Below are 26,247 nucleotides of genomic sequence, written 5' to 3'. Positions count from 1 at the left end.
CAATAACACGCAAATCATGGTGTAAATAAGCAAACATGCCTACTCTGTGAGAGTTTCTCTCGCCAGCTCAGACTACGGACTTTTACAGCTGCCCAAGAATAATTGAAGAGATAAAGATAGACTGAGCTTGTGAGGTAAAATTGGCTAGTAAGCAATAGTATTTCCATTATTCCAGCACAGCGAGCTGCGGTTTGAATCCTTCCTCAACATTGACCGGGCCTGCTGTTTGTTTGCGTGAAGGATGCTGCTAGCCTGCTACCCACACTGCAATTTGACTTTAAGTCTCAGCAAACCCCCCCCCCAAAAAAAACAAAGAGGAGAGGATTCGCCAATGCATGTGCCATAAAGAGTGGAGGATGCTCTGAATCGCTGTAAAGTTGGGGCGAGCTGGGCAACTCTTCGGATCTTGGTGACTAGCGCTGCCCTAAATTCGAGGCCACTGCTCAGGCCAAAGAACAGGCCGCCTCCTTGCGGCAGATCAATGTGCACATCGCCAATGCTGGGGTGAAATTCTCCGATATCAGTGCGCGGTCTGACCCATGAGCCACTGGATGTATGGGTTCGGCCTTGACTTTCCATTTTCCACGGCCTGTAACATCGATTCTATGTAGTGGCTGTCCGGGCTCGCGGCATGAGTCGCTGTCCTGCAACTAATTTGCTCCTCCGGGAAAGGCTGAACCTTTTTTGCAAGCTACTAACTGCGTCTTCCAACTACTTGAACTTCGTTCTGGGTTGGCTCCCCACGTATGTGTGAGCCGGAGCTCCATCTTTCGGAGGAATATGTCATGCTTAAGTTATGCCCGTTCCCGAATGGCCTCCAAGCTGCGGGGACTGCTTTGCGATCAATCTACAGCCGGAGATCTGAAGACGAAATCAAGATGGGACCAAACTTTAATCAGCTTAACAACCAAGGTGCTTCAGAGAGCTGTATCCCAAATATGGTGGCGATTTCCAAGCCACAGCTGACTGTAACGTATCTACGAGGAAGCGAAAAATCCGTCTTGCTTTAAGAATCACCGGGTATATGCACATGAAGACTGCCTGCCTCCCCTCTTTCTGGCACAAAAAGGCCCAGACCTATGCAAGAATAGCAACAAAAAAGTAAATAAAGTAATTGAAAAGCAATAACCAAACGCCACTGTATGCTTGCCGCTATGTGTTCGACGCTGGCATGCACGACCGGTCTAAATCTCCAGGCGAAGAATGATGCTGAGGCCAATCCCAAGTTGAGTTTGAAAGGTCTGAAGATGAAACGGGGTTGAGATAATACACATAATGTGAAGGGTATTGCAAAGGCGAAGCAGGAAAAGTGATACAGCACTGGCGCTTTTTTTCAGGCAGGCTGCACGTATGTGAGATAAACCGAGCGGGAGATGTATTGTTTACCGTCGCTTTGGCCGAATGAACGGATCGGCCTCTTTCTTTTTCCGCATGGGTGGTGGCGGCCGAGGTCCGTTTCCTGGTCGTTGTGGTGGAGGCCGAGGAGGATTCTAAAGCAGGGAGGTTAGTCAGTACATACTTCAAATCGTAGCCCGATGTGTGGACTTGCTAAACATACACTTGCAGGACCTGGGCCTGTCTGCGGGCCCCCCATGTTTTTATCACTGTTTAGCGGGGCGTACGCCGGTCCATCCCGTGAAGGCTTCACCAAACTCTGAGGTACATACCATTAGTCAAATTTTAATCATACTGATGAGATATCATGAACTTACCTCTGTGCTTGGCGGGGGGACTTTGGCATCAAGCTTGCGTCGCTGATTCTTTGGGCCAGTTGGTGCACTTCGAGGTGCACTTTGATCTGCCTTTCCTTGTCGAGAAATCTTGGAGCCATCAGACGCTGGAGAGTCCGTACGCTTGCGCTTGCTCGAAGCATCGGTGCTTTGGACCTTCGGCTTCTCTGTAGGAACTTGGATAACGGGCACCTTGGGATCATGTCCGCCTAATTGCTTCTGTCGCTGCCTCTCAGCTCGTGATTTCTGGTTTCGAGAATGATGGAGCTCATCCCGTGCAATTCGCATCTTTTCATGTTTTGGTAAGACGGCTGTCGAACGACAGTTATTTGAGCCATGGCCAAATTGCCCACATTCCATGCAGCGTTCAGCGGTGCAATTGAACTTCGTATGGCCGGCTTCTCCGCATCTGAAGCAATTGCCCCGCGCTATTTCCTTCGACTCCTCGTTGTCACAGTTAGGCGTCAAGTGAACGAAGCTTCCGCAAATACCACAGTTGCGCGTTTCGTCCAAGCCATTATAGCCACCTGATGGCCCTTCAGGCTTTGATACCAGAGGCGTACCTTTCCTTGATGCAGTTCCAGATGAAGAAGACTCAGATGGAAGGTTATCAAGAGATGCTGAAGATGGTCGGGAGATAGACCCAGCAGAAGGGGCCCTCGATGACACCGCAGGTTCTGGCGCGTCGGCTTCAGCCATTTCCACGTTCTTATAGCCAGTAAACTGGGGTTTCTTGAGAATAGTCGGGATATCACCACCAGTGTATAAGCTTCTCCGACGAGCGTCGGTTATTAGACCTTTCCAGAATTCTCCCTGGATTAAAGACTGTGAATTGCCGAGGACCCAAAGTGATGACTTGGCACGGGTCAAACCGACGTTCATACGACGAATGTCGGACAAGAAACCAATCCCTTTATTAGAGGCTCGGACACAGGAGAAGATAATGACCTCGGCTTCTCTACCCTGGAAGGCATCCGTAGTGTTGAAGTCGATTACATTGAAGATCGAGTTTCCATATTTGTTGGCGAATTGGTTTTTAAGCTCCCTTAGCTGACCTTTATACGGAGTAATGATACCAATCTTGCGGCTGAAGTTATAGTCCCGGAAATCTGTCAACAGGCGTTCATAGAGCTGCATTGCAACCTTCAACTCCGCAAAGTTTACCAAGGAGTGTCCTTTGGTAGCACTTTGGTGGAGACCCTGCACGTCGAAAAAACGGTACGGACTAAGAAGCTCGCTTTGATGCCATGGGCGAGTACGTAGACGCGCCATGTTGGGGCCATCCTGTAACCTACCCTCGTAGAACGCCGTGCGCGGAAACATACTGATTTCTGGATGCATACGATATTGAATGTCCAGCAGATGCACATCCTTGGGGTGATTTGACTGCATTCGAACGAACAAGCTCTGCTCGTACTGGTACTTTGAAGCGACCTTTGACAGAACCGTAGGTGGCAGTTGCTTTGGATCTCCGACAAGGATACATTTGGAGCAGCCATATTTGAGCGGAATAAGTGCGCTCAATTCGATCGATTGGGCCGCTTCGTCAATAACGACTGTTTCGAATTCGATGCTCAAGTTTTGGAACATGTCATGCCCACTACCACTGAGGGTTGCGCAAATGACATGAGCTCCGTCAATTATCTCCTGCTGAATCCGTCGGCGGTTAAGGTCTGCGTCGCGAACAGCAGTGTGGTTTTTGTCTCTCGCGTTATCGATCTGTTGGCTCAAGAGCGTCTTTTTCTTTTTGAGCAGATCGAATTCTCGCTCTAGTTCATGCGGGACGGGGAGGCTTTGCGCTCTGCATTGGTCGATCTTCGAGCGGGTTTCTTTAAATGCGGTGTCTGCGGCCTTATGCTCCATATATATCGACTGTAAGTCTGTCTCACCTGATTCTTTGCGAGATGTTTGGTTTATCCTTGCATTCACTAGTTCGTCGAGAGTAACATCAAGGACGTTTGTGTTGATAGCATCTGTTCTCCCCAGACGAATAACTGACAGCTTCTCGTTGCGTCCATGAATTGTTTTGACACCGTCCTTGAATCGCATGACCAACTCATCGACAGCAGCGTTACTTGGTGCACAAACAAGGAGCTTCTTCGAGGTCGTTGCTCTTGCAGCGGGCCGCGAATTGCCGGGCGCAGTTGGGCGTGATATGGCAACTCCTTGATCCCCAAGGGACTTGGTCAATAGTGCACCCACAAGGGCTACAATGGTTTTTGTCTTTCCCGAACCTGGAGGCCCCTGGATTAAAGTAAAAGCATCGTTGTCCAGTGCAGATTTGATGGCCTTTGCCTGAGCGGGATTAACATTATAGTTATCTGCGAGAGGCTTGAGACTGGCATCCGAGTAATTAAGGATAGGCGAGGGTTTGGCCCTGACGATCTCATCGCAAAGATCGTAATATTGAAGCGCCATGAGGGCACCGAATTCACGCTCAAGCGGCGTTAAAGATGTTACCTTTGCTCCAAAAATTGCTGCACCAGGACCAAGTGAATTTATGAAAGGATTACCAGGGTTAACCCTATAGGAAACCTCAACATTGCCCTTTTTCCTATTGATACTGGCAACTCTGGCCATGCAGTGAGGTGCTGACGAATTGGTCGCAGGGGTACTTGCTTTAGAAAGCAAAACGAGATCTGCTTCACCGATACCCAAATCCTTGACTTCAGTGCCCGGCATTACGGTGCTAACTTCGACAAAAGAATCCACCGACAGACGTGTCGCGACTTTGATTTCGAAATTCTTGAAGGAACCTTCTTCTTTCGACGATTGAAAGCCTTGCCAGGCTTCGAGTATTAGGAGAGGCTCAAATGTCCTCTGATACTCGATTGGGTCTCGGAAAGCGTTCGATACAAGACTATAATCAGTGCGTCCTGAATTAGGAGGTAGATCACCACTTGCAAAAAAGTCCCAAGTAAGAATAGTACGGTGCAGCGAAGAAAGATCGGGAGCTAATCGAGCACGCATATCCTTTGCAGAACGCACTTGCTTGATTTTCTTGACGGGACCTTGGAGTTTCAATGACTTTTTCTTACTCTCTTCATAAGCCTTGACGGCATCTGGCTTAGAGTTTGCTTTAGGGCCAAACAGCTCTTTATCGAGTTCATCTTCGCTTTCTGATTCAGACTCTGAGCCAGAAGAAACCATCATGCTATCAGCAGGAGCAGAATGGTCCTTGCCCTTCACCCCAAGTCCGGCAATGGCGGAGCCTTGCATGGCTGTTTGTTCGGCAACACCTGTGGGCGCATTCTTCTTCAGACGTGCCAATGCCGCGAGGTCGCGCTGTCTTTTAGCTTCCCTTTCCTTTTCACGTTTCTCTCGGAAGGATTGAATGGCCAAGTTGGATTTCAAAGGAGCTGCAGGCGCAGCCGGTGCCGGTTTCGAGGTAATAGGAAGTGTCCGCGTAGGCTTCTCCGTCTTCTTCTTCGCTTCAACCGCCGCAATACGTTCTTTGTTCAATTCAACAGACCGGGAGAGTTGTAGTAGAACACTATCGGAAACGTCGCTTTCATCAAATTCATCTGTCGCCCTTGAAGGACTCGGTGAGGCGGAAGATTCGGTTGGCTTGGCAAATGTAGTAATCATGCTCTGCTTCTTAAGGCTCGCAGTCGATGCAGTCACGACAGGTTTCTTGTAATAGGCCTCCAGAGCTCTCACGAGCTCCGCCTTCTCCCTCGGAGTAAGTATCGTTTTGACAGTATTCTTGACTGCAACTCCTTCGATGAAGCTTAAAGCATCTGCTCTTAGCGTTGTCACGCTGAGTTCACCTAAACGACGAAGAATCTTGGATACAAGCCCGACCAATGTGGTCGCGAGATATTCATCTTTAAGTCGGAGCCACTTAGCCATTCCACTCATTGTCGCTGTGGGCGGCTTGAGAAAGGTTTCGCTAGCAGCTGCTGCCTGGGAGGGATCTGCATCTGTAACAGCACTTAAGAAGACACCATATTGGCTGAATAAGAGATCCGCGAATTGTATGCTGTCACGGCAAAATTCCAACATCACTGACTTATCATTACCGCGACGATGCCACTCCTCAGTCTCGTCGAATATCGTTGTCAAGGCTTGCCAGAGATATTCCCAGAGCTTTTGAAGAGACAGAGTTTCTCTGCGGTCAACAAGCTTTCGGGTTCTGAGTATACCAGTTTGGCTGTCGCAGAGGATATCCACGATATCTGTACCGGTATGAATCATTCTCGGTGCCGAAGCGAATGTCTTCATATTTGAAATCCGTCGGAATGACCAACTAAATCCATACATTGTCGTGGTAAAGAAAGACTGGAGCAGATGGGAAATTGCATCTCTTCGAGCAGACTGGCTGCTAACGTTCTTGATGAGATCCACAGCCGCCTGGTAGGTATCGGGGTCAGCTGCGAAGAGAGTAGATACAAGAGCGCTGCCAGTATCCTGGCTCTTGAAGAGCTCATCAAGATGTTCTGGTTTGAAATCAGCCAGCCTTTCAATGATTTGGCAGGCGATATGAGTAAGGTGGTCGTAGATTGTATTAAATTTTGTTTTCTCTGGGACAGTCCCCTCTCTCGTCGAAAATTTCTCAAGGCCCACCAATGGTAATATACCAAGCAAAGCGGACGTTGAAAGAGCGAGATCATCTTCATGTAGGTTTACGATAACCGCGTCCCATATGGAAGAAGAATATGTACTGACACCATGCTGAAGCGAGCCTTGCTTAAGAATAACTTCGTAATCGCTCTTCAGGGACTGGCACTCGAGGGCTAAAGTGTTGCGAATGACGTCCATGCAAAGTGCTTTGATATTGCGCTGTCGACTCTGTTCAACAGCAAACTGTGGAGGTCTGAGGATTGTCTTGATATATTCGCTCACGACCCCCAGAGTTTCGGACAGAACAATACGCCCTACTGATTCTCTTGAAGCTTCGTGATCGGTAAAACTGCGAAGCGTATGGAGTAGGCTGTCCAATCCGACATCAAAGCAATGGTACCTCGCTAGGTTTGGAAAGCGCTCATCCTGCAGGCGATCTATCAGTTGATACACAAGCGACCTACATGCTGTAGGCTGATGAGGGCCTTTCAGCGAAGACATGAACGGTTTGACCCATGATAACATATCCTTCATGGCTGACTTCTCATATGCCTCGCCCTCCGTGGCTTGCATAAGGAAAGCGTCCAGTTGTGGGTTGTAAAACACCAGTTCAATAATAGCCTGAGGCGATATTGTTTGCATTGCATCCCAAAAGTCCCCAGGTGCCTTCTCTAGAAAAATCTGAACAGTGTTGAGGGTGAATCGTAAACCATGGGATTGGATGGCGAGATGTTCAACGGAGAGGCGACATGGATCGATTTCAAGCGCGCGTAGATTGTGTGTTATTTGCTCCTTATCCAATTTTTTGGCAATGAGTTGCATGCCGCGCCACAGCCGTTGGATTACAGCCACTTGCACAGGCTGCTGAGAGGCTGTCCTTAACGCATCAAGAAGGCCTTCTTTGATCGCCCAGTCAAATTCCGATGTGGTAGGAGGTCTCTGATACCGCATCCAAGAATGAATTGCCCAGAAGCTGCGGCTTTGGTTGGGATCAAACAGAAAGCGAGTGACAGCGGGAATGTAATCCGAAACCTTGAGAGTGCGTTTGGTCTGAATCAATCTGAACGGCTCGTCGAAATTCTCCGTCAGTAAGCGGTCGTTGCGTAGCATAGCATCACAGCTCAATGTCTCAAAGATGGACAACAACGATGCCCTATCCAACACATGTAGACCGATTTGGTCTGGAGGAACCTCTTTTAATTTGGCTGTTGCAGTTGTCAGATTCCTGGTAATCCGTTTAATGTCCCAGTCGTCAAGCATGCGAGAAAACTTTTCGATATCTTCGTCATCGTAGTTCTCTTTGAGTTGCTCCATAAGCCATATTTTCCCGACGTAGTATTGTTTGATGCAAAGGTCGCATTTCTCCAACGTGTCGTCTATCTTATGCCAAATCCACTTTTGTATATCTTCGACTTCCTCGTTGTAAGCCAGGATCCGCATGCAAGATAAGAATTTTTCTCTGCGGTCTTTGGCCTCCGCCACCAACTGCGCAACACTCCTCCCTGACTCATCGACTTCGTTATCGTCATCATACCGTGAATGGTCGTCGTCGTTTTGTCGTGGGCATAGAATATGGAGTTCGCTTGGAAGGGTCTGAAGCTCCCTGATAGAAGAAGATTTGTTCAGCACCAGACTAGGTAAGAAAGGAGGACGAGTGTAAAAAAGCTTGCGCTTGGTTCTTACGCGACAATATCCATGAATTCCATGGCTATCTGCTAATACACCTGGAGTGATATGTTCCACAGGCAAACAAAAGGTCGCACCACATTCCTCCGGCAAAAAGCGAGGTATAAAGTTCCGGTGAATATTTAGGTGTAAATGGAGCTTATACTGACGACAGCCAGGGTTGTGTTTACTGAAGCAGCTTAGATGACCATAGTGAAGCTTCGGAAACTGAGTACTTCAAGAGGAGCTGCGGCAGCCGATGTGCAATTGTTAAATGTACGTCAGCGCGTCAAGTGATCAGGGTACGGCTGAAGCAAAGAAACCCCTAATGTATCAAGAGGTTCAAAGTGGTTCACCTCTCAAGTGAAATAAGAAGTGTTCAGTTCCTGGGGATTGAAATGGAGAAAGAAAATAATCACTCTCTGGCAATTGATCCGTTTATTGGGGATATTCAGAGGAAGGCGGTGAGACACGCTAACAGCCACTTTACGCGCCTACGCGCTCAAGGAGGGCCTTTCTTTCACTACAAGGACTCTACGTGAATTAATCAAGGAAATACAGTGTCTTGAGAATCATCATTCACAATTAATAATGTCTCTGTAAAACCCGGCAGAGTACATAACACCCATAAACGTTCCCCTCATACGCCACTCTTGTCCAAGCTAGACCCCGACGTAAAATGACTCGCCATCAATGGGGAGAAAACTATTTATAAGAAAGAAAGATTATAAAAGAGAAACTGTAACAGGGGCTCAAGGCAAGGATGCGTTCGCACAAATGCTTTTGTACAGTAAAGGAAATATAAAGAGAAGGTCCAGCAAAGCTGTATACCGTAAAACAAGACAAGGACAGGGACGAAGGAGAGATAAGCATGGAAAAAGTCTCAGCGTGAGAATAATAGGTATAGAAAAAAAAAAGTAAAGTTGCACCCAACCACCCATATGTGTATACCAAACGCCTTCTATCGGGGAATCGACAAATGGTGCGACAAGCAGAAGAAACAGAAGATTACTCGTCAAGCAGAGATAAGAAACAGATCAGAATGCAGTGGTAAGATACCGACGTGAAGCCGTCAAAGACATGATGTTAGTATATGCAAGAGTCAAAATTGGTTCAGGCGCAATATGACGGGAGATCAGTTCGAACCCTGAAGCGGGCTATGAGGGCTTTGCGGCCGTTGAGCACCGGTTGTCAAAGACGATTCCACGCGTGTTAACGTATTGGGGTGTGTAAAGCCGTCGGTTCCATCGAAACCATGCTGGGCCCTATCGAAGGAATGCCGCGTTCGCTCGGCTGAGGATCGCACGTAGTCGACTGCCTGCGGGTGGGGATGCCGTGTGGTGTCAATACTAGAAGCATAGGTGGTTCCGTTACTACCATTCTGGCCGCGCTGATTATGCGTACGAACCGTCGGGGCAACGGATTCCGCATATATCTGCTGATCATCTGAGAAAGGATTTTGCCTCGTACCAGAATCGACCGGCTTGCCCAGATCAGAGGAGGCCGCAGAATCGTCCGCAGAGCCAGCTGCCTTCGGTACAAACGTTTCATACTGATCCAGGTATTTGAATTTGCCGAGTGTGATTTGTTCACGGATAATATCGACATCGAGCGGGAAGAACACTTTTTGAACGGATTTGACCACGAACCGAGGGGTGAGGCATATCGTAACAGTCACCAGAAGAACGATCCAGAAAGACAATGTCCCGTACGTTTGAGCAGCACTTTTATAGAACTGGGCCGAAGCTTGGAAAGAAGAGTAGACCCCGGTCCAGAAGAATATAAGCAAACAACTGATGGCATTTATCAATACCGTCAACCAGTCCCACCTATAACTGTTGAGAAGGATATAGGTGTTGCTGGCAATAACGGCACAGGAGGCGACAAGTATACCCATTCGGTTCCGGTCGCTAACGTCTTTTCCACTGGGGTGCACGAAGTTCGCTGGCTCATACAATTGATATGGCATATAGAAGCATATGACGGACTGGTAAAAACCGTCAAGCATATGCAACCTACGTCACTTAGTTCAATGGCCTAGGTGAATTTTAAAAAGAAGGGGGCGGGGCATACCAGAACTTCGTCTGAGACCACTCAAGTCTCTCGATGCCCCTCATATATAGTTGAGGAACTGCGAGCGACACTTTGTCATCCACATCCTGATCAAAGATCCCCATCAAGATAACGGGTAAAGATGTAAATGCAAGATTAACCAGGATAATGTAGGTGTAGTCGAACAGATAGGAGCCATCAAAATCATTGTAGATCGCATACCAGAAAAGTGCGAAAGTCCAGACCAAGTTCTTCAAATTGTCAGTCGGGCAGCTTAAAAATTCATTTGCAAGAGTGCTCACCTTGTAGAAAAAGTTTGCAGTGGTTTCTCCTAGGCGTCGGTACGAATACCGTCCATGAACAAGAATAAGACGTTGTAAAAATCGGAACTGGCCTATGGCATAGTCCGCTGACATGGCAGCTTGTCTACCTTCTTCACCAATGATACCAACGCCGACATCGGCGGCCTGGATCATGGCAACATCATTCGCACCATCGCCGATAGAGAGAGCCATAATATTGAGGCCCTCCTTCACGAGTCTTACAACGGCCGCTTTCTGAGCGGGACTGACTCGGCAGCACAGGACAGACTTGCATTGCTTGCAAAGAAGGAGAAATTTCTGCTTCATCTCGTCCGTGAGCATTAACTTCAGGGTCTCGCCATCAATCACAACAGCGTGGGTTGCCTCCGGTGGAGTGTGTTCCTTCCGTGCGGCAACAAGTTCTTCATCAGATCCTGTGAGGCCGAATTTTTGAAGATGTTCATCCAATTCCCGTACTGCTTGTTGCGGTTGATCTCCAGGGATATTGAAGACGATGAGCTCCATCTCGTTAGTCAAAAGATTGCAAGAAAAACCAATGTTAATGGCAGTCTCGACTTTATCACCGGTGAGGACCCAAAGCTTGATTCCTGCTCTGGCCAACAAAGATATCGTATCGGGTACACCATCCTGCAGCTTATCCTCGATCGCAGTACCTCCAATGAGCATAAGGTTATTCTCTACGGAGCTAGCCACATTTTCAAGTTTCTCTTCACGGTCTGTTAGAGCTGCGGCAGCGATGTCATGCTCTTTGCTCCAAGCTCGGTACTCTTCTTCTGAAAGCTTTCGCTCCGCGACGCAAAGTGTTCTTAAACCTTCACGCGCAAAGGTCTCCAAGTGCTCAGCTGTTTCTTTTCGAAGTTCCTGTTGCTTTCCTGGCGCAAGACGCGAATATATGATGCTATCCGCACCCTTGCAAAATAGTCTTATGCTGCGATCAGGCATGCGGACAATGGCACTCATACGTTTTCTGGTAGAATTGAACTCGAGGGTATTAAGAACCGTGTACGTCCTCTCCTCGCCCATGACGTTGAGAATGAGGTCATCGTTTGATCTCCCGAGTAGCGTAAAGCCTAAATCACGCGCCGTACCAACTAGAGCAGCCTCATCTGGGGACTGTGCCCTGAACTCAATCTGAGGGGGGTCTCCAGGAGTGTGCTCGGTTATGACCGAATGGCACAAAGCAAGGGCGAGCATGAACTGCTCTGTTGCCTTTTTCTGAGTTTCACCAGACCGACCACTCAAGTCAGCAGCATAATCCGAAGATATAAATGTAAGTTGTTCATCGCGAAGATACGGGTTATCGTGCATTTCTCGAAGTAGACCAATCATCTTGGTAGTATCCGCGGCAATTCTTTCGCGAGCACTTGCAGCTACAGCATCAGCATCGCCTCCTTCCCGGCGCACAAGACCAAGCTGAGCTTCTGTAAAAGCTTCGCCGTACGAAACCCCATTGACAGTGCATTTTTTGAAGTCCATAACGTTTTGCGTCAACGTGCCAGTCTTGTCGGAGAAAATGTATTCGATCTGTCCCACATCGTCGGATATGTTCCAGGTCTTTGGTACGCAAGCAATGCCAAGCTTTTCATAGTACATGAAAACGTCGCTGTGGATGAAAATCGCCTGAACTGTCCGGACAATTTCTAATGAAATGTAGAGGGAGATTGGTACCAAATTTTGGAATAAGATGAGAGCGACCCAGAAAGTAATGACACCGGTCACTGCGGGGGTGTCACCGTAGGCTTGTTCGAAGAAATTCAAAGACCTGTCAGTTTCGGACCATGACACACCGTTAACGATAGCCGAAACGAGGCACATGCAGAATAATATGACGAAGTTGTAAATAACATTCCAATTGAGATCCTTTGCAAGCTGAGGTCGCTTAGTCGGTGTGACACCAGAGTTGAGCATAATCTTTGTCTCGACACCGGTAAAAATAACAACTCCAAGAACCCATTCTGTGTTACGGAGAGAGCAACCACGCAACAGCAGATTGTTAATCGTAACCGGTTCGACCATCTCTGTTCGGGGAGCATCGGGATAGTCAGGATCGCGCTGATCCCAACGCACGGCACCGTTGTACGCGTATAAGTTGGGGTGCGGAGCTTCGCTCTCAACTATGAATTCCGATTTCTCACAGTCGCGTGCATGACGAATTTTTCGACCACAATGCAACGCATGTCGGACCTTTAAATTGGTTTCACCATCAAGACTCTTCGTTTCGACGTAACACGCACCGTCTGGGTCGGACGTTGACATCACCACAACATCTGCAGGGATGGGGTCGCCATTGTACAATCGGACAAAGTCGCCGACTTGTAAACTTTTCCAGTAATCACGCTTAAATCTCGCATTGCCAGTTGCCTGTTTGGTCGGATCTACCACACTGCCACCTTTCTTTGGAGAGAGCGAAGAAGTCTCTGATGGGGCCTTGCTAGTACGCGCTGCTTTATCGGGGTGCAGATACTGGCTTGATTCTGAATTTGAGAGTGGCCAATCCGAGCGCGCATCGGGCACAGGTGAAGGAACAGGAGTCATCTGGATAGCTTCATCCTGTCCACGATCTCCATGTTCCGAATCCATGGATGTTCTTGGGGAGGCAGCAGTTAAATATGAGGCGCGTCGCTCGGTGTTTGCGGTTTCGGTATTCTTCTTGTTCTTCTGGAACAAATCTCGAAGGTGCCGATATGTCCAAATCGTCCCTCGAGTACAAGCTTTCTTGAAGCGTCGCCACAAGGAAACATTGTCATCGGTAGAGTTCACGTTGTTCCACCCGACCAATCGATATACGGGGGAATTGTTCAACTCGGTATCGAGTACCGTTCGGCTCCAATCCTCTATCCCATCCTTTATGGCCGTGACGACAATGATAACAATTAACGGTACAGTGTTCATACCAGGGTTATCGACACCGAAGATAGAGAAGAACTAGCAAAAATCAGTGTTAGTTTGCGTGTGCAAGTGAGTTTAATCATGGAATGACAATGGGGAAGCTTACACCAAGGATAATGATGAAAAGGAAGTAAATATTGGCGATATTTTGAAACTGGAACCACAAGTTCTTTGGAACAAAGGTTATAGGCGTGTACTTTGCGGTGCGGACCTTGTTTCGCGGATAATCCGCTTTGGGATGGCCATCCTCGTCTCTTTCGGAGTCGGGGAGGGGGATATTGAAGTAAACTTTTCTATTCTCGTCCTCTGGGGATGGGGCAGGCGAGGGCTCTGTTGTCGTTGTCGAGTTGGCCGCAGTAGATTTCCGCTTCTCATCTCTCATTTCCGAACGCTTATGGAGGCGATCCATGATGGAAACGCGTTTCCGCATACCTCCGGCTTTGGTGGCTCGATGAGTCGCCCATCGTTGGCGGTTCGTCGGCGTTGAGATGTTACTCTCCTCTGGGCGGAGCGGCGGCGGCGGAGGGTCAATCGCATTTTGGTCGAAGTTGACCGAGGCCATCTTGGATGAACTCGCTCGTAAAGGGCGTGAAGCGGCGCAACTAAATCGTATAGGATATTAGGGAGCCTGCGCTCCGGCGAGCCGAACCCGACAGCGTAGCCAGTCTGCCGGCGTAATTTTATATCTGTATCGCGCGTCGTAAGATTATTCACAAGAAACCTAGATGGTTCCAGTTGGATTTCGCGAGTGCGCGGTTGGCAGACGTCAGGAGGCGATCGGGCAGTGCGTCGAGGTGAGACAGAGACGTCCGCTAGACACAACACAGGGGAAGGGCGGCTTTAGAGAAAAAATGATGAACGAGCGAAGAAAATCAAACACCATGAGCCATTATATGCTAAATGAAAGTTATATAAGAAGACAGGGGTATCGTGAGGAAGAACCCTCATGTAGTTGGAGAACGTGTGAGAGGGGAGCAGTGAAGGATTAAGTGAGAGCAAGAACCGTTCAGGACAGCATTTCTGGAGGAGCGCTGGCGCAGGCTGACATACTCTCTCCTCTCGAAGGCGCGGGAAACAGGGAATGTGTATTACCGCTGCAATACCCAGCTGCGCCGCACGATTGGCAGTCAGCAGCGCCGGATTACCGTCATTTTACTTACATAAAGATGTGCCATCATCCTCACCCTCCGCAATACGAGTTTCATTTTAACTATGCCTGTACGCGCGACAATAGTGCTCTTCACCTAGTTCCCGTCCTCTCAGAGGCAAGAGACAGGTTTCTACACAGATTCAAACTGAAGCTTCCCCTTCCAGGATTACAAGAACTCAGCTGCGGACTATTTTGTACGCAACTATACTTCGAATCTCAAAGCTGACCAAGCGACATCCATCCTCTTCCGGTAATTTTTGGTGTATCGAATGGTACCATAAATACAGCAGGCTGGGCCTCCCACGTCCCGGGCACGAGGATCCTCCAGCCTCATCCAAACCGGCAGTGACAGGATATGGTTCCCACGCAAAATCCTCAATGTGGCAACACCCTGCGACACATGCTGGTTTGGACATTATGGCGCAGGCCAAACATTGGTACGGGGTGAGGCGACTGCCATGGACGTCAGTGAAGAATTATTCAGCAAAGCTTCTTGATCCCAGTTGAGGGATGCCGGTCGGAAGTTCGGCGTCTCTTTAAATTGGCCGCTTGAACAGTTTCGGCTGAACCAAGGATATCAGAGCTCTCGGTATTTCCGTGCGCAAAAGCTGACCTGGTCAACTCGACAGCTAGTAGCCCCGTATCTGTTGATAAAATACCACATTGATATCGATCGACTCCATACTCGGAGTCTTCAGACTGAAACTCACTAGACTTCGATTAGGATAGTTAACGGGTCATCGTGGACTGGCGACACGAAATCACTCCACCTCTCGTAAGGGACAGTTCGATCACACAGCAAATGGCTCCGAGAAATGGATATTCTCCCCTAAGTATCTATCCGTATCTACAAATAATTCTTTCAAGAAAATCCAGCCGAAAGGAAGGAGGCCGAAATTCGCATACCACGTAGAGATGTGCAAAAGGGGATCTGGTCTGTGTAACATCGGACGATTCGCTCCTCCATTACTGTCCACTCCCCTATACGCACTCTTCGAGATTGTTGCGGACCCTACCTTCGTAGTAGTACGTACTCCCTCCCTACTTCTTATGTGATTCAAGTTGTCTGCGGGGCCGGACGTTCGGAATCCCAAGAACTGTGCACACTTACAAATGCACACGACCACTGTGTACTCTTGCACAATAATATAATATTACTTCAGCTCTTCCCTTTTCTCCCTTGTTCTGTTCTCCTATTCTAGCTCCAAAATATCCTGCTTGGCTTCTTGGGCGGCACAGGCCAGTTTCCCGATATCGTATAGTGTGGCCCCAGTCAACGCGTAAACCGAGCACATCACCATTTTACCCTTCGAAAAAGGTTCGATTTTCGGACCTCAGGCTATCATCTTGAAACGGTTTCGATTCCTTAGCTTTGACATCGCAAAATTGCACTATGCTGTCAGGCTCAGCACAGTTTGTCTCCATCCGATGGTGAATCTGACATGTTCAATAGCCTGCAGAAATTTCTTTCAACTCCGAGCGGAAACACGGCATGTTTACGGCACACTGGCACAAGTGCTTCACCATGTTTGAATCGGATACGGAGGTTTTGGTCAACTTCTGCCGCACCATTGGGAGAGACGGGGCAAAAAGGCGAAGCGAACTCCGAAGCTTGGTGGAGACTGGAGATTTGGTGTTGCGATCCTCTGACGCACGGAGAAAGGAGGGATCGACAGCAAAAGAGGGGCCGGGCGAAAGTTCCCGCAACTGTTCCCAAACAAAACGATACGGAGTCCGCGGTGACTGTTCTTTACTGCCCCGTGGTCGATCTGACTGTGTCTGATCTGATGCCCTCTCGTTCTAGCCTGCGCAGTGCGCTCAGGTTCCAGGCTGACTGTGTCTGATCTGAATTGCGGATTTGCAGTGGCCGTTAGGACCATTTCCTGCACAGCCCTGTCCTGGATGCAGGTGTAAATCTGGCGTCAGCTGAAGAAAGCTCCCCAGCCCCGCTGAGTTGTCTCTATATAAAAATAAACCTCAAAACGATGACGAGGTGTCGGTGGTTAACTCTGAACGTCCGCGCGCAATACCCGCACCGTTGAATCTTGCATACAGAGCCCATCGGCATCAGCGAACAGCCTGTATAGTACGGAGTACTGTAAATGGCCACTCTCAGCCTTCACCAATATTCCAAACAACACCATACTTAGTAATGACTTCAGATAATTGAGGCTGACTGCGAATAGCACAGTATCGTCACGGGAATAATAATAATAATATAATAATAATAATAATAATTCCCTCTTAGTCTTTGGCAAAACTCAGATAAACTCATAGTATCAAAGGATAGATACTTTCACCTCTCATCTCGACTACCAATACGTACTGGGAGAGCAAAGACAGCGGATAAATTTAGACTGATGTGGTCATGTGACTTCGCGATCCGCTCCACGCGAAAGACGTGAATGGTGATACCAACAATTGGGTATCAATTTCAAGCTTCCAGACCTCATTTGCTCAAACAATTTTCCGCTATGCCTCCGCCGCGGAAAATCACTAATTATTTCAAGCGTCCGGCCTTTGCGTCAGCCGTAAAAGAAACTCAGTCAAAATCACCGGGAGAAGACCCCGCGCCGCAGTCCTCGCCGCAGTCCTCGCCTCTCACTGAACTCTCCTCGCAGCAGTTACCATCAGATATCACAGCCCCGGACACACCTAATGGTCCGTCCTCGCAGTTAAATAGATCGCTGCTATGCGCAACAGGAGATGAGGCCGCTCATAATGAGCCAGCGCCCCAATCGAGCTTCCAAAGTGCCGGAACAGGAACATCGTTTAGCTCGGCGCAGCGCATCATGAGGCACGGAAAGGAGGTCGTTATCAGCTCCGATGGCGATGAGTCCGACTCGGCAGGATCTCTTGAGTCGCCGGACGATCTTTTGGCAAGGTTCTTGGCTCCAAAATCCCCGGTGACTCCAAAAGCGCACAATGGCGATGACAACGAAACGACGCGGCCTACCCGGAAGAACCCGAAGCATAAAAGCGTCGTAAGGGCTGAATCTGCGCCTCGAAAGTACAAGAATTCGTTAGAAAACCTCGTCAGGCAGGCAGTTTCTGACAACGAGACTGAAGCTGGAATCGCGAAGCTGAGGGCATCATTGAATGACGAATCCGACCGCAATACCGATAGTGGCCCAGACAAAGCGAGTGTTTTGAATGAGGGCGCTCTCGCATCTGCAATTGATGATGGGAACGATGATAGCATGGGGCTTCAACGACTGCTAAATGCTGTGCGGCGAACGGAAGCTCTTGACTTAGGAAAATCTTGGTCATTTTTTGACCTTCAGACACCACTACCCCCTGGCCCAGAGTTTCCACATGGGTGTGTTTCCCCCGGGACGTACCTAGGTGTGCTACGAGGTGGGTATATCGGTGTCACTAGAAGTTGTGCTACGAGATCTGACAATCCCTAGAGCCCGATTCTCGGGAACGAGCTTTCTATTCCGGAATAATTGATTTTGCCCTGTCTAGGGAACTCCTACCCGATGAATTGGTCAAGTGGATATTTCATTCTAGTTAGTATTGCCCTTTGTTTTTCTGAAAGTCGTATTACTCACGCCACTTAGTTCCCTCCGAGCCTCGGGATGGTCTGAGGCATGCTTATGGAAGAGCGATGAAGGTTTGCTACCCCACCCTGTCAATAAACGGTGTTTAACTAAACTTCTACAAGCGCTTTCCGGCGGAACGCATGAAATCACTCATACGACCGGATGATATTGATACTCTTTTTTGGCAGTTGAACGCGAAACCTGAGGCGTTAGCTCTGTCTCAAACGGTTGTGCCGGACGCTCATCCTCAAAGTAGGTTTATATCATATATATTCGATTCATTCTGGTTAATAATATCAATAGACAATACTGCGGAGTCACAAGCTCAACACCATATAGCCTTGATATCCGTCCTTGATGTCCTCCGTGATGCCGCAAGCTTGTTAGTCAGTACTGGCCGTTGCAACAAAGTCCCACTAACAATCAACTAGGTTCGCTGGTGATACCCGGAATCGCATTTTAAGTATCCTTCTCCGTCTTCCACTCGATGCTTCCTTGACTCGTAATACAGTCATATGTTCGGAAATCGAAAGAACCATCACGGCTGTGCTCGACGCTGTAACTGATGGTTCGGCCGATGAGTTGGTATGAGTGCCAACTCAATTCAGCATAGAATATTGCTAATCACTATCAGGCTACTAATATCTGTGGCATTGCATACACCACAGTGAAAGATGCAGAGTTGCGAGGTCGCCTTCTGGAACACATCGCCCCAGCAAACGATTGGATTGCAACATTAAGACGCCGTCTCGCATACATCTTCTTGACAGGCGATCCGTTAGTCGATGCTGGATCCCACGACCGAACGGCCGAGGTCAAAAGGATCATTAATATCCTCAAAGATCCTCGTTACAATGTGAAGCGTTATAAAAGGAAAGATCAGCCTGAATATGACTACGGCGAACTAAGGGCCATCACCACCTTTCTTAATATTATCATTGATTCTGGGTGGTCCGAGGCCCAGTTTCCTGATAAAGGTGCAGAAGACGAATTCAATAGCGAGGTTGATGTTCTTGCCGACAGGATCAAAAAAGTTTTTACTGCTATTGAAGATTCAGGTGCGTCCCATCTTAAGCGGACTCTGGCGAAGGAGGCCCTAGAGACTCTGCACTATCGCGTCGTCTACTCTGTCAGAACGAGGCCACGTCCGAAGAAGACCTTCTTCGGCGAATACGAATCACAGCAAAAGACTCAGAATATCCTCAAATTTGTCAAGAAGAAAGAAGTGGTGATTTTAAGCGATAAACCTGGATCTTGAAGCCATTGGACATGAAATTGTTCCAGTATGCTTAAAGGACAACCTATCCATACTTCCCTACAAACCTAAGATATTGACGACTAACAGAAATCTCACCGGGATGTGCCAGGCCCACTACCAAACTCCTGGTATAGCACATCACTTTCTCCCTCTCGGAGGATAGCCATGCCATTCATCACAATATGCTGGGCAGTGAGCTTACCAAAGTGGCTATCCGCTGCATTTCGCTCCTTAGGCTTTAAAAGCCGATTTCCATTCACTTCTTCAAGGTACTTCTTAATAGCACCGGCAATCGTCGCATGCTGGGCCGTGGTATCGCAGTTCCGGCCAGAGGAGTGGTACATCCACGACAAAGTCTCGTAGGTTCCATGTATGCTATTGCAGGACCCCTGGTCGGAGAGTTCCTTGATGGTACTCGCGAGAGACAGCACCATGGGTTTTACAAAGTTGAAAAAAACCACTTTCTGACAAGCTTGGTCCTTAATATGAGGGCAAAGAGCAACCAGGGGGCTGTCTAGTTGTATCAAACCTATGGCCGTGCGAGGATTTCACCCCATTGACTTCAGGCTCTATCTAAACTTGCCATATTTTCTAAGCTTTGTACGACCTTTCACGCGGGAATACAGTGCTATATGGCCCGAGTTCAGAAGTCCAGTAGGCGTACAGGTGATTTGTCAGTTGGTCATATATTGACACTTTTGAAAAAACAATACATCAGTACATTAGTACATACCTACTCAAGAACTCCTAATCTTCCACTTAATAGTGTAGGTGATGTTAGAGAATATTTCTCATAGATTTGCTCCACGTCTTTGAGGGCATATATATATATATATATACCATTACGATGCAACAGGCTTGACTCGCAGCAAAGGCTTCGCATAGAGTATTTTAGGAGAAATCACCACTGTATATAGGGTATGCTAATCTCCCAGAAATAAATAGTCAAGGAAGTTATAGATAAAATGGAAAGTTACATAGTTACAAGGCTGAAACTGAGAAGAGGCACGCTGGTTGCGAATTCGAAACTAGAACGACATATGCTGGTGTTCTAATCATGGAACCGCCGGTTGACGTTCTTACCAAAAAGCGTCTCCCTCACGACAGGGAGAGCGTCGATTTCGAGTAGCCGCAGTCGTTCCTCGAAAGTGTTATTGATTTCGATCTTGCCTTGGCCACCAACAACTACCACTCCGCCAGCGCTAGAGAGGAGGCGTGTTAGTAAATGGAACCGTAACGCGGTGATTTGTGGCAGGGGCTTACTTGTCGTCTGGCAGCGACTCATCCTCGTTCAAGTTGACCTTAACTTCTTTACCAACCGTTTCCTTGAACTCCTTCTCCGCCTCACTGATAGCCTTGTTAATAGCATCCTTATCTTTCTTCCGCCCACGGACATCCACGTTCACCTCGTTCAGAGCATAAAGGCCTTCCAGAATCAGCGCCTGCAACACAGCTTGGTACTTCTTGGCGTCTTTGCCGGCGATGTTCGAAATTTCGCCACGGGCTTTCTGGAATAGATCGTCCAGGAGATCCTGGCGAGAGGAGAGGACACGAAGACGAGTACGGTTGGCGAGGGTGGAGCGGGTGATCTGTTGGGACATGGCAGCCTGCTTGAACTTCTTCTCGTACTGGGTGTCGATTGCGGCGGTTTCCTGGCGGACGAGCTTGGACTTCTCAATGGCAAATTCCTCGTCGGCCTTTAATTGGATCTCGCGACCTTTCTCGAGAGCTTCCTGCCGGATGAAGGCAGTCATCTTGCGGAGCTCGCCCGCCACCTGATCATTTCAAGACTGTATGAGCTTGGGGATACCACTGCCTATCACAACGGAGCTGCGCCGTACCTGATCATCCGAGAGAGCATGACTTTGCGACATTTTGCCTGATATTGTAGATTGCGTCCAGAGCTGGGATCGACGATGTTGGAGGACAAGGAAGGGGAGCTGGGCGCGGGTTGAGCTTGGTCTGGAGTGAGGTTGGACAGGTCAGCGTAGGGTCCCACGGCACGGGCGTCGACAAAGCATGTGGTGCGGTCAGAAGGGGCTCAGCATGGGGTGGCATAGTCACCTAGTTCACGTCTATGGTATTATTCCCCAGTGTTGTGAGAGGGGATGGGCGGAACGATGGGAGGGAACGGCGTGCAGTCGGGGACGGATGCTCATTGCTTAGTCGGTTTGGATGACTTGGCGGGTTAAACTCCAGACCTCCCGCCCGCAACCATGAGATCACTCTTCCTCCCCATCCCCTTGGTCTCTCGCTCTCGATACTCTTTTCCTCTTCTGTTTTACACCTTGGAAGCTCTACAACATACCAAAATGGCCTACTCTCCTCGCTATTTGTTCTCTCGCCCTGTCTAATGCCGTGAGGTGCCCGAATTTAGCCCTCTCCCCACTCTGCATCCAATGCATGAGGATACCCCGTGATGGGCAACCTTGGTGACCTGTCGCCGCAGGGGAGTGTCGCGGTAGGTTCTATATTGGAATACAATATTCAGTATTTTTTCAATGGCTAATGCGGTTTCATTATTCAGATCGGGGTTCTTGTCGGGTTGATCTCGACTAGCCTCCAGGCGATCGGACTGACCCTCCAGCGCAAGTCGCATATTCTTGAAGATGAAAAACACCCGTACGAGTTACGGAGACCTCCTTACAAGCGGCGAAGATGGCAGGTATGATGATCAGTAGAGAATTTTACTCTCTATAGCACGCTGACTTCGTGCAGCTGGGAATGTTAATGTTTGTTGTTTCAAATATCGTTGGAAGTACAATCCAGATCACAACACTTCCGCTTCCTGTGCTTTCGACGCTTCAAGCAGTCAGTGAACCGATTCCCCAACTGCTAAAGCTTAACTAAATTTCTTCCAACAGTCCGGCCTTGTCTTTAATACCATTTTTGCTACGTTAATCCTCGGCGAAGCCTTTACTCGATACTCATTGATCGGTACCCTTCTGGTGTGTGGCGGCGCAGTTCTGATCGCAGTCTTTGGTGCTATCGGGGAGCCAGCGCATACTCTTGATCAACTCCTCGAGCTTCTCCGTGGCTGGGGATTTATCCTCTGGGTTGCTGCTACAGCTGTGTTGTCAGTAGTTATTTTCGCCGGATCGAAACTCCTCAAAGCCATTACTTCCCCTCGGTCGAAGCACCCTATACTCCGAAATTCGTATACACCACATCTGAATATCACACATAGCCGTGTTCGACTCATACGTGGGTTATGTTACGGGTTGATAAGCGGCATTCTCTCCGCGCACTCGTTGCTCTTAGCCAAGTCGGCCGTGGAGCTACTCGTTCGGACAATCGTGGATCGCCATAACCAATTCAATCGCTGGCAGTCATGGATAATTCTGCTTTCCATGATCGGACTTGCTCTCCTGCAATTGTACTACCTTCATCGAGGTCTGAAGCTTTGCAGTACCAGTGTTCTCTACCCGTTCGTCTTCTGCATTTACAACATCATCGCCATCTTAGACGGTCTAATATACTTTCGCCAAATGTCCCGGCTCACGGGCTTCCATGCCGGACTCATCGCATTAGGTACAGTAGTTCTTCTGGCCGGTGTCCTCTGCCTGTCTTGGCGATTAGAGGACATTGACGACCATGCACCCATAGCAGTCGCCGGTCCATCCCAAGCGGCCATAGGACCCGGAATGGCCGCTATTGACGAAAGCACAGAAGCTCCTCTCAGGCTGGAACTAGAGGATGAGGAAGACCACCTCGGAGAACAAGAACCCTTGCTTCGCCCAACCAACACCTTCCATGAATATCACCGCCAACGAGCACCTAGTCTTCCACTATACTCAACAGTGTCCAAACGAGCTTCCACCTCCAACATGGACCCAGCTTCCATCTGGGCCGAGTTGGATGATTCCGACGTGGAAGCAATAAATGACACGGATGCACGATCCTCTCTCCTCACCCGGTTCTCAGTCGACCCAATCCAAAACCGCTCGCGGAGCAAAAGCAACGCGCTGCGTCTCCCATCAGGCTGGGCCCCACGTCGGACTTACCACTCTGTTCATGAGGCTCGCAACAAACCTCGAAGAACATCCCTTCCGGGCACCGAGCATTCCCTTCTCCTCCCCAAACGGCGAACACCAGTCCAACCCACCGCTGCTAATAATAGAGGCCAGCAACCCGTCTCCACCGGATACGGGACTTCCTTCGACACCTCACACAATTCACTAATTCCTCAAGAATCAAATCAACTACAGGACTCGGAGACAACCCGAGAGCGTCTCCTCGCAGGCTCGAGGAACGCCCTAGGTGTTTTGCGAACCGGCGTACAGTACCTAACTCGTCTAACCCGCACTAGTAGTCCGAGAAGACAAGAGAGAGAGGAACCGTTAGCTTGTGAACGAGAGCCACTCGATCCGGAAGCAAACCCGATCAACAGGCATGTGCCAGACCAATAGCATCTACTATGGAGTTGTGGACCCTAAATGTCCAATCTGACCTAGCGCAATCTCCGCCTTGAGCTCTTTTACGTTCTGAATACAGGGACACGACATATGTATAGTACCCCAGAAATTTATTATCATATATCATGGCGCTTTCCTATGTCTTCTGCTTTATGTCTTCCGCCTTCTTCATATGCTTTATCTACACTATATACCCGGTATATCTATCCTTTTGTTGTTGGGGGGGGCAAGAATTGGCGTTAAGAGATGTTGCTGAGGACGGGCTGTTGAAGAGCTTTATAAAACCCATTCAGTCAATATAGAATCACCTATTTCTTTAAGAGCTGCATTTGTAAAAGTAGTCAAGGAAAGTCCAATTTTCTCCATACCATACATGACGTGTTATCATATCGGACACTCCCAAAACAATTTGGAGTAGAGCCATTTGACTCTCTCCACAGGCGTCTCCTGCTGCCTGAGCTATTATTCTCCACTTGCCCGCAAGCCAGTATTGTATAGAGAAAGACAACCATCTTGGGAGGAAGGCAATCACTCATCGCATAGGGGAAATCGAGAAAGATAAGAGAACAGATAGGTTAGGAAATAAAGAGCACGATAAGCCGCAGATTATTGAATCAAAGACAACCACGTTCGCCGTTAAGTAATATGAAAATAAATCAAGACGAAAAGGCACCAGAAACACCGCATCTTCCCCCTCGTCTAGGAAATGATTATGAGGTGACGGACAGTAAGATCAAATAATAATATCGAGATCCAGGTCAAGGTTGCACATTGCCTGCATCGATAAATCACCATCCCGCGCGCTCATGTTTCTTTCTCTATTTCTTTTTTCTGGGATTTTTTTTGACCTTTTCGCGAGAGAAAAGAGGGGAGAAGGCGACGTCATTAAACGGGATAGATAGCAGGAAAAAAAAAAAAGAGATATTGCCAAACGCCGGAATTGAGTATTCAGCGTCCTGCAACATTCAGAGCCGGATGGCTCAGGATATACACAGGTCAGGTTATGAGGAAAAATTCTTGTCTTGCGTAGGTTTGTTATACAACGAAGACCGGATTTAGGGTAAACAATCGTGGATTCGCTGGGTATCAAAATAGGGCCAGGAGAGTGCGCAGTTGCGCAAGAAGAAGCCATGTGGATCGCAACGCAACGATCTAGGCTTCTCCATTCTCTGGGTGGCTTACACATGCGTAAGTTTACGCAGTGGGTTGGTGCTGAGTGGGCATCCGGTTGCCAACAGGCATTCCAGGGTATTGCCCACCAGCCTGCTGCTGCTGCTGCTGGAGATTTTGATAGTAGGCCATTTGCTGCTGTTGTTCGTTTGTCATGTAGCCCGGATGCATACCCGCAGGTCGAGGGATACTCGACTGCTGGGCATTGACGTTGCTGTGGCTCACATCTTCGGGAGTCTCAGCAGGAACATCGGGGGCATCGACACCATTCTCGTTGGTAGTGGGGTCGGGAGCGTTGAGGCAGGCCTAGGGTTCAGGGGCCGTCAGTCTCATGCGAAGAAAGTCGGCATGGGCAAATATTACCTGGATAAGGTTCTTTCCTTCGGGCTTCGTCACCAATGGCTGCAACTTGGGAGTTGTGAAGGTGTAGACGAGACCGGTCTCGGACACGACCAGGAGAAGGACTTGGGTTCCAGTAAGGACAGAGAGTTCGTATGCCTGTTACGCGACCGCATTGACCCGTCAGTGAGAATCCAACAATACACGTTCTCGTGGTAAAGGGGTAAAGATGACGATGTTGTTTATTAAAAAAAAAAAAAAAAAAAAAAAAAAAAGAACAAGATGAACGGTATATATCACAATGCAGGGAGCTGCAAAGCAAATGTGGTGAGGCTGGCACTCGAGACGCGGATGTACGCACCTTCTTCATGATACCCGCCTTCCGCTTGGAGAACGTAATGTGGCGACGCGACTTATCCTGGATGAACTTGATCTCAATCTTTCTGCGTTCGCGCCCGGGCTTATCCTCGTCATCGTCGTCGTCGTCGGCGCTCATGCGAGAGCGCTTGGTACCGCGGTTGTCAGCGGCGCCGTTACCGGCGGCCTGTTGCAGCTCGTCCTGAGTGGGCGAAGGGTTCTCCTCACCAACAGCGGTGATGTCGGCCATGATTGAATTGGAATGGAGGCGACGAGAAGAATTGTTCGGATCGAGTCGTCAAATAATAAAAGGAAGGATCTGGGGGACTTGAAGACAAATGCCCAAAGAGGAATGATGCTTTTGAGGGGAAGGGAGGATGACCAAATCGAGTAACGCGTTTGGCTTCGCAGGGTTTGGGTTCAGGACGAGAGAAAGAGGGAAACGGGGAGAGCTGGGAAGTTGGTCGAAGAAGGCAAAGTGCCGGTGCAGAGAGGAAGGCGGTGGCTCACGTGCGCCTTACCGTACGTGACTACTCCACCGCTTGTCACTCTCCCCAACTTACTTGCCTTGCCTTCACTAGCGACCAATTTCCTCGACACCACGTTCCCTACAGTCGGCGGGAAAGCTATCCAGAGACCCTTTTCATCCAGCTCCAAATTTTCGCTCCTTCCCCTCACAAAAGCTCGAATCACGAAGCAAGAGTCGCAGTGGTGACAAGTGCACGGCTGGAATCCGGCCGGTACTAAGTTTGTCCAGACCTTCTAGTGGGGTCAATACCCTCTTGGCAACG

At 48.8% G+C, this 26,247-nt stretch overlaps 7 protein-coding genes across 7 annotated transcripts; 2 read left to right on the top strand and 5 right to left on the bottom strand.

Moving 5' to 3' along the window:
* Positions 1–1,382: 1,382 nt before the first annotated feature.
* ASPVEDRAFT_136651 (putative tRNA-splicing endonuclease) lies at positions 1,383–7,999 on the bottom strand (the record flags this gene model as incomplete). Its single annotated transcript, XM_040807313.1, has 4 exons — positions 1,383–1,490; positions 1,559–1,654; positions 1,713–7,896; positions 7,977–7,999. The coding sequence occupies 4 exons, from the start codon at positions 7,997–7,999 to the stop codon at positions 1,383–1,385; spliced, it is 6,411 nt and encodes a 2,136-aa protein (XP_040670730.1).
* A 1,094-nt stretch (positions 8,000–9,093) lies between these two features.
* On the bottom strand, positions 9,094–13,784 carry ASPVEDRAFT_31387 (uncharacterized protein; the record flags this gene model as incomplete). The annotated part of the gene is made up of 3 exons (XM_040810468.1): positions 9,094–9,973; positions 10,032–13,258; positions 13,329–13,784. 3 exons carry the CDS (start codon positions 13,782–13,784, stop codon positions 9,094–9,096), a joined length of 4,563 nt encoding a protein of 1,520 aa, XP_040670729.1.
* A 3,062-nt stretch (positions 13,785–16,846) lies between these two features.
* Positions 16,847–19,175, top strand: ASPVEDRAFT_86335 (uncharacterized protein; the record flags this gene model as incomplete). The annotated part of the gene is made up of 7 exons (XM_040817824.1): positions 16,847–17,729; positions 17,783–17,884; positions 17,936–17,988; positions 18,040–18,169; positions 18,221–18,299; positions 18,349–18,502; positions 18,552–19,175. The coding sequence occupies 7 exons, from the start codon at positions 16,847–16,849 to the stop codon at positions 19,173–19,175; spliced, it is 2,025 nt and encodes a 674-aa protein (XP_040670728.1).
* Positions 19,176–19,267: 92 nt separating this feature from the next.
* Positions 19,268–19,745, bottom strand: ASPVEDRAFT_74410 (uncharacterized protein; the record flags this gene model as incomplete). Its single annotated transcript, XM_040816253.1, has 1 exon — positions 19,268–19,745. Exon 1 carries the CDS (start codon positions 19,607–19,609, stop codon positions 19,268–19,270), a length of 342 nt encoding a protein of 113 aa, XP_040670727.1. The 5' UTR covers positions 19,610–19,745.
* Positions 19,746–19,915: 170 nt separating this feature from the next.
* ASPVEDRAFT_44501 (H(+)-transporting V1 sector ATPase subunit E) lies at positions 19,916–21,337 on the bottom strand. The gene is made up of 4 exons (XM_040813061.1): positions 21,240–21,337; positions 21,025–21,137; positions 20,439–20,958; positions 19,916–20,377 (listed from the first exon to the last, which is right to left on the bottom strand). The coding sequence occupies exons 2-4, from the start codon at positions 21,047–21,049 to the stop codon at positions 20,227–20,229; spliced, it is 696 nt and encodes a 231-aa protein (XP_040670726.1). The 5' UTR covers positions 21,050–21,137; positions 21,240–21,337; the 3' UTR covers positions 19,916–20,226.
* A 257-nt stretch (positions 21,338–21,594) lies between these two features.
* Positions 21,595–23,584, top strand: ASPVEDRAFT_31382 (DUF803 domain protein; the record flags this gene model as incomplete). Its single annotated transcript, XM_040810467.1, has 4 exons — positions 21,595–21,636; positions 21,703–21,840; positions 21,894–21,986; positions 22,040–23,584. The coding sequence occupies 4 exons, from the start codon at positions 21,595–21,597 to the stop codon at positions 23,582–23,584; spliced, it is 1,818 nt and encodes a 605-aa protein (XP_040670725.1).
* Positions 23,585–24,784: 1,200 nt separating this feature from the next.
* Positions 24,785–25,706, bottom strand: ASPVEDRAFT_153264 (MADS-box domain-containing protein; the record flags this gene model as incomplete). Its single annotated transcript, XM_040808345.1, has 3 exons — positions 24,785–25,066; positions 25,124–25,258; positions 25,461–25,706. 3 exons carry the CDS (start codon positions 25,704–25,706, stop codon positions 24,785–24,787), a joined length of 663 nt encoding a protein of 220 aa, XP_040670724.1.
* Between the last annotated feature and the right edge of the window lie 541 nt (positions 25,707–26,247).

Source organism: Aspergillus versicolor (assembly GCF_001890125.1).
Source record: "Aspergillus versicolor CBS 583.65 unplaced genomic scaffold ASPVEscaffold_8, whole genome shotgun sequence".
NCBI classification, from domain to species: Eukaryota; Fungi; Ascomycota; class Eurotiomycetes; order Eurotiales; family Aspergillaceae; genus Aspergillus; species Aspergillus versicolor.
Note: the sequence above shows the minus strand (reverse complement) of the source record. Positions and strands in the feature narration are given on the sequence as shown.